The sequence below is a fragment of the Rhea americana genome, unplaced genomic scaffold (assembly GCF_003343005.1).
Source record: "Rhea americana isolate MKP2758 unplaced genomic scaffold, rheAme1 scaffold_248, whole genome shotgun sequence".
In the NCBI taxonomy this organism is placed as follows: domain Eukaryota; kingdom Metazoa; phylum Chordata; class Aves; order Rheiformes; family Rheidae; genus Rhea; species Rhea americana.
In genome coordinates, this window is record NW_028186366.1 from 1,074,836 (window position 1) to 1,082,481 (window position 7,646).

At 39.0% G+C, this 7,646-nt stretch overlaps 1 protein-coding gene across 3 annotated transcripts in view; it reads right to left on the minus strand.

The window, feature by feature from the left end:
• The window catches only part of COL15A1 (collagen type XV alpha 1 chain), a 155,924-nt gene extending 152,907 nt beyond the window's left edge, over nucleotides 1–3,017 (minus strand). For all 3 annotated transcript variants that reach the window (XM_085306829.1, XM_085306828.1, XM_085306827.1), the window contains exons 1-2: nucleotides 2,635–3,017; nucleotides 2,420–2,502 (exon numbers count right to left, since the gene is read on the minus strand). In XM_085306829.1, coding sequence (XP_085162955.1) covers nucleotides 2,420–2,502; nucleotides 2,635–2,645 — 94 coding nt within the window. In that variant the 5' untranslated portion in view covers nucleotides 2,646–3,017. The remainder of the gene's footprint in view (nucleotides 1–2,419; nucleotides 2,503–2,634) is intronic.
• Between the last annotated feature and the right edge of the window lie 4,629 nt (nucleotides 3,018–7,646).

Genomic DNA, 7,646 nt, shown 5'->3' on the forward strand with positions numbered 1-7,646 from the left:
AACATAGAGTTGAGAGGACATGAATTTACAAGCAGAACATGTCTAATTCATTACTAAGAAATAAGGTTGAACAGATCAGCTTGCAAAATGTTTCCTGACCCAAGACTAGGCTGTGGCTTTCAGCTGTAGATGCCTTAAAGTGAGAGGGGAGAGGTCAGCCACAGCACATCAATATTCAGGGGGCTAGAGAATCCTGGAAAGCAGTTACCTTAAAGRAGACAGTGACAAAAAGGAACTTTGGATCAGTCATTAGTTTAGCAGCCAAAGGCTTGAAGACCAGAGAGTCAATTAACCTCCCTGTGTCTCAAACATGAAACCTCATCTTAAATATCCCATTTATTTCTGTGCATTCTATTACTGTAAGAAAGTGTGGGGAAAAAATCCAGAGGTTATTTGTGCAATGGATGGACTAGAAGAGTTGAAGTATATGCCTCATTACTATCCAGCAGTTGCAGAGAGTATTTATATTCTTCATATATTTACAGCACCAGAAAGAAAGAAAGATTATTCCTATTTCCCTATTTCTAGCATTCAACACTTCATTATATGATTTCAAGGAAAGGAAACTTTTAGACCAAGCATCAGGAAAATATTGCTTATAATATAGTCCTGTGTTGAGGAATAGAAACCACGAGCTCTCTATTTTGTGAGGCAGTTAAAAATCAGACTAACACAATTCTAGTAAACATTTTGAAACAAAGACTTCTGCATTAACAGAAAAATGGTTATACGTGCTCAGATCAAAGACCCTGTCAGGCTCTGCCTCTGATGGTGGCAGCAGCAAATGCCTAGGGAAGAATATTAGGCCAGGACAAACATGCAGTAACACTTTCCCAAAACAGTCTCCAAGTCTCCAGCAACCTAAGGAGACCTGCAAAATCCCACATGTAGTGGGACTGAGGTTAGGAGTCATTCCAGCATTAACAAGATGTTGCATAGGAAGAAGCTGTCCCGTATTGAAGGAGAGATTATCTTTCCCACTCCTGACTTCTGAGCTTGCTTTCACAGGGCAACCTCTTTAAGGAACTGAAGTTTCAAGTAATAGAAACTGACATAGACTCATCAAAAAAGAAGCTGTATGGCAAATCAAAATTTCTTCTATTTATCCCTGTACCTACAGTAGTTGGTAAGATCCTGTTTATTAATTTTTATGTGCCAAACGTTCAGTTCCACTGTCCAGTCCACATCATTCATCAGTTAGAAAAAATCATTTTCCTATAACGCAACAGATGTATCTCCATGGTGTTTTCAATATCTTATATTTCTGTCACTATTCGGACATACGTATAACATTTCCCTCTTTCTCATTGCTCAAATAAAAATCAAAACATTTTCACCTGGTGCAACAAAGGTATCTTCATGGTATATGCTATATATTGCATTTCTGTCTCCATTTTTTTTCCTTAATTAATTAACTCTAATATAGTAATTCCTATTTGTCATCTGCACTTACAGCATTTATTAGTAATTACTAATCTGTGTTTTTTTCTCTTGCTGAAATTAGTATCTTTGGCTATTAGATATGCCACCTATTCTTTGCCAGTATCAGTTGAAATGGGAAAAATGTCTGAGTAATGTTAAAGTCTTCACATTCAATATCTACTTTCCCCTTGAATAGATTTCTAATGCTCCTATCACTGTAGTTGTCTAGGTGATATTTTGCATAACAAATTCACAGTTCGTTTTTCTCTGAGTATAGTCCTAAACTCTTCCTAATATCAGTATCACTGCCCATACTGGAAAACTAATATTTGAAACACTTTCACTTTTCTCAAAATTGCATGTAAACTTTTAAATCAGTGCTGTCTCTCTTACAAGAAATTTGAGGCTATGCTTTCCAGAGATACAGCGACTTGGCTGTGTTACAAGAGCATATGTTTGATAATTCACCAAAAGGCCATAAAAGCTGTGCTGGTAAAACTAGACATTTAATGTTAACTCAAGAGATGTGAAAATCACAATTTGCTCAGATGCTTTTCAAGGGAAATCTCTGCACACAGAGAAAGCATCCCGTCTGTGTCTTTGCAGTCACAGCACGCTTGGCACATTCCTGATACGGCCACCATGATGCATACCTGTATTCTAAACGCTTTCTGCTACCTCTTTCTGAATTCACACTTCCCAGAGCGTTCAGTATTCTCCACTTCTGCTGATCATTACACTCTGAAGCAACACTGAGAGAGCAGACAGGCAGATATGCTGCCTTATGTCTGGGGATCAGTCTTATTTACTTTTTTTTTCCAGAATGAATGGCAATTTAAGCTCTTAACTTGCAGCAACTTCCCTAAATGAAACAAACAATAGCAAGCAGCAGAGGCAATGAAGAGCTGGGATGTACAGTATCTATCCATATTAGGAAAGCTTATTTTAAAACAACCTCTGACTCTTATTTTATAGAAGTGTTTTGGAGAAGTCTTACCTTCTATGATCTGAGCGGCTGAACCAACGTGGACTGACAAGCCAAAGAGCAGTAGTAGCAAGTCCCAGGTCCACCAGGCATGCCTGGAGCAGGTGTACCAAAAAGTGAGGAAGGGAGGGAAGGAAAGAAAAAAGAATGAAACCGAAGAGTGTAATGCAGAAGCACAAGGGGGAGGGGGGGAAGGAAGGAGAAAATTCAGAAGTGAGAGTTCTTACCATGAGAGCATTTTTTGAAAGTCAATTGAAAGACTTCAAGTCAGAAAGAAGTTCAGTGAGCATGAGTTATATGCTTATGAAAATAAGAAGTTAATAAAAACTGGAGCCTGCTGTTCCTGCTTCAGCGTCTGGGCACAAGTGGAACAAAGGCAGCTCTCAGGCTCCCTTTCGGTGACTCACTGCACTTCCCTGCTCCAGCTCTGAAATTCGACTCCGGATAGACTTTCCTGCCAGACCACTGCCTAAAACTTCCTCCTTTATTCATCGAGGGACACCCCTTGTTGCCATACATCATCCCAGTGCTATCATTATCTGGTCTTGCCAAAACTACCGTGCGCCTTGGTACATCACAGCGCAACCTCTCCAGCTTCCCTTTTCTCCTCTGCTTCCCACCTATTACCTCCACTCACTCACCCAATAAAATGCGACTTCCAGCATCCTCCCATCCAGCATCCCTGTTTAGCCTGAAGAAGAGACGACTAAGGGGGGATCTTAAGTCTGTAAACTCCTGAAAGGAGAGTGTCAAGGGGATGGGGCTAAACTCTTTTCAGTTGTCCCATGTGACAGGACAAGAGGCAATGGGCAGAAATTGAAGCACAGGAAGTTCCGCCTGAATGTGAGGGGGAATTTCTTCACTGTGAGATTGACAGAGCACTGGACCAGGTTGCCCAGAGAGGTTTTGGAGTCTCCTTCTCTGGAGATCTTCAAGGCCCGCCTGGATGCAACCCTGTCTAACATGCTGTAGGTGACCCTGCTTGAGCAGGGTGGTTGGACTAGGTGATCTCCAGAGGTCCCTTCCAACCTTACGAGTTCTGTGATTCTGTGATTCTATAGCCAATATTATGCATTTTCACATGGAATGTGACATATCTCTGGTCATTTTAACCAGACCTTAATACGAGCAAGTTTTTAAGACGTAAGTAGGACAGAGCAGTGACAATTAAACAGCAACATATACTAGGTACTACTTCACAGTTCTTTTGTTACCTACAGAGACACTTCTAACCCCATCCTTTTTTGTGACATATTTCCTAAGTCTATTTATAAATAGGAATCTATTCACAAAGATTTACATCCTTAATGTAACTTGAAAGTATGTATCTGCCTCAGTGGCTACATATACGTGTGTCTGCTATAGAGATCCTGCAGCTAAACATTTCTAATAGTTTCCATTGAAAGTGTTATTTCACCTCTCCCTCCTAACTTTATGAAAAGTCTTTTTTTTTTTTTTTTCCAAAGAATGTAGTTCCTCATAGTCAATTSCTGCTCAAGGAAGAAGTTCTGAAAAAAAAATAAGCTTGAGATTGATCAGATAATTTTTAACTCATAAAACTTTTAACAAAAACAGCGATTGTCAATTTTTTGATGGGAGCACAAAGGAACCAAAATATGGATTTGCCGAGCCTGGAAAACATTGCATGTAGAAAAGAACCCCTAGTTTCTTGATGTATTTGACTAGAAGGTGCTGAAGATGGCTTAAAGACATTCAAAATTTTAAAAAGCTGAGTTACCTGGAATGGGAGGAAACTAACAAAATAATGAAGCGAAAAACCCAAGCAATCTRCAGAACTAAGAAGATTTCATTCTACAACGACTAAAATGCTTGTGTTTTGGGTTTGGGGATTTTTTTTATCAGGAAATTCACAGCTTAGGGTTCTAAAAGCAAGAATCCTGATTCTACCCCAGACTCCCACTGTAGATTAGAAATGCCACCTAGTTCAGCTCTCTTCAGGTGTATTTTTAGTTGAGCCCCATACCAGCAATATTCACACCCATTTTCTGTTTAGTGATGAGGAAGCAAGAGATCAAAATATCTTTTAGTCATGTTTCCTGTTATAAACAAACATATTTTTATTTTCCTCAAATGACCAACGACCCCACTCATCTTGTTCCATAATACTATATCAGGGCAAAAAAAAAAAAAATATACTTCTTCATTCACCTTCTCCATACTCAGCTCTTTCTTTCCTCTCTTCCTAAAGTTTCTCTACTGTTATTGCCTGCAGCAGTACTACTTGTTAGAAACAATGTTTGCAACATTTGTGCAAACCATATACCAGAAGTATTTATTTTATGCCTTCATTTAGGACATCAGATATGCCAGGGAAAGTCTTTTAAGAGAACTTGTAAAATACATATATTCATAAGCCAGGCTCAGTTTTCTAGTTCTTTCACGTAGCCTTTAGTAATAGCTGTCAAGAGCCATTTTTAGTCCTGCAAAACTATTTCTAACATTTCTTTTATTGTTTATAATTGGACAACTTTTTCCTCTGACTTTAGAAAGCCTGTAGAAAAAAGGAAGTACCATCTCTCCTTCCACTGCAGCAACTGCACTGTTCATGCACATGAAATACATGAAATACTACCGAGAAAGCCTTTAGTTTCTGCTGGATATTTTAAGGTGGATGTCTGACCAATCCTGAATATTTTTAGAGCAACTGGATAAAGGAAAGGAAAGCAAAGCTTATTCTTGACCCCTGCATTCCATTACACTTAAATGGAAGGCAGTAGGGAATCTCTAAATATAAACAGTTTATTATCCCCACTTCTGTATAGTGCCTTGAGATCCCTTGAATTTCTAGTGTTCATTTGTAGTATTAATAATCACAGAGTATTAACAGTCTCTTTCTGTCTCCTAACTGTACCTTGCTCCCCACAAGGACAGTGACATTTGTACACATCTACTCAGTTTTAATCTTACTGCACTTCTGCTATTTTAAACACAGTAGGACTCATTTGAACAAGAACATAAGTGCTTTCCTTCAGTACTGTCTCCAACTGTCTTCGTCTCAGCTTTGAGTTTTCCTGCTAGTTAAAAATATCCATTTCCCAGGGAGCAGTTTTGTTTACTTTTCTCAACTCTGTTAACTGATTGTGTTCCTTAACATTTGAAATGCAGCATACACTGCTGCGATTGCAGTTCTTACTCATTCACTGAATTAGTATGGCTGGCTGTTCTTCTACTTTGGTCATCTATGTTAAACGATATTTTCCTCTTGACTTTGCAACACAGATTTCTTAGCTGCACACTTCTCGCCTATATACCAACACCATAAGAATACCCTTGTGCAAGCTCAGCATTGGAGAAGTAGTATGTACATAGGCCTAGATGAGTTAGAAGAGAACAAAAAGCCATGCTAGAAGGGAACAAAAGTGTCTTCTTTTGCCTGGACTTCCCTGAGCGTGTGTAAATGTTTGTTGCTCACAACAGCCTGTAGCAAGGAGTTCCACAGCTTAGTTACACCTGTCGCAAAGAAGATTCTGCTTGTTTATTTTGAACTTGCATCCTGCTGATGTTGTTTCATGTCTCTTAGTTCTTGCATTGAATAGGGATTACCAGTTCATTGTTCCTTCTGTTTTCTCAATACTGTCTCCGGTTTTAGAGGCCTCTTCCATACGCTCCTTTCACTTGTCTGCTTGCTATACTGAGGAGTCTTAATGTGGTCATTTTGTGTACTAAAATCGTTCCATGCCTTCAATCATCTTTTCAGCTTTTCTCTTGAGTTTCTTCTGTTCTAGAACATTTCTTCTGATCTTTGGGGAGGTGAGAGAACCATAACCACACATGATGCAAATAATCCCGAGATTATATAGGGACATCACAATGTTCTCTCTATTTTTCCTGATAACAATTGACATACTTTCTTGATCACAAATGAGATGATGTTTTCATAGATCACTAATAAGCCCAATAATTTGCTCCTGGGTGTTAGTTTTATGTAGTTTGGATTCCTCCTCCCTCTCTCAATATGTAAATATATTCATGATGAATGGTAGAATTGAATTTCATCTATCATTTTATCTACCAGTCATTTGCTCTTGGACGATCCCTTTGCAACTCTTTACAGTCTATCCTTGTCCTTATTAAAAAAAAAAAATCATAACATCATCAGACCTGGTAATATCATCGAGTATCATTGGATAGCTGCTGCTGAACAATTACTTTCACAGTCATTTTAGTGATACACTTTCATGACCATAACGTATGTTTCAAGACTCCTTTAAACAAGGCACCTTTCAAGAAACTTCAAAAAAAATGTATAAATGCTGTTTCAATGCATCCTTATAAAGGAATAAGAGTGCGCATTTATGTAAGTAATTAAAGTAAAGCCTGTACTCTACAGGAAGGTACAAATTAAAGTCACAGAGACCAAGAATTGTGGCATTTCTTAGCTGTTTAGTGTTTCATTTCATGTAATTTGAATGTTTCTGCCTTCTCTATCCCTCCCTCTCAGTATTATAAAAAGCACTGGAAAAAAATGGAACTAGGCTGGGTCTGGCTGGCAAAGGAAACAAGGAGCAATCATGGACCTGAAGCTTGTGATGGAAATTCTGGGAGAAAAGTCATCTCCTATCAGATGGTCTTTGGAAGGGAAGAGACCCAGTCTGTTGGGCACAGAGGTGGATATGAGGGGAATCAGACTAGTGCGGGGGGTAGGTGAGTATCACAATGAAAAGGGTACAAAAAATGCCAGTAAGAAAGCAGAGGAAGGACAGACAAATTTGGAAATGGGACCTGTCACTAGGTGGCAAGGAAAACAAGGATAAATATTTAGACTTGGGGAGAGGGAACTATGTATTTCTCCTCTATAGATCCTGACTCAGTCTCTCTCTAGGCAGCATGACTAGAAGGGGGAAGACACCGTCCCTCCAATGAGAAGGCTGTGGAATGGAAATGAGGGAGACAAGGAGAACTGGACTACAGATAGATAGAAGAATATCTGAAAGGGACATGACAAAAAAAGTCATTCACAGTGGGAAAGTAGAAGAGTATGCATATGCTAGAACATTTTTGTTTTTACTTCCCTTCCTCCAGCCAAAACTTCCAGCAGAATACAAAATTTCCTCATCCTGTCATCCTGTCTTCTGCTATAAACAAGCATCTGTGAAACGCACTAGGAAAGCATTTCTCTCTCTCTCTCTCTCTCTCTCGGTGCAACACTCTAATAGTTCAAGTGGTATATGCTAAGAATTGAGTTATTTCAATAGTACTGATTGATTGTCCACATGAG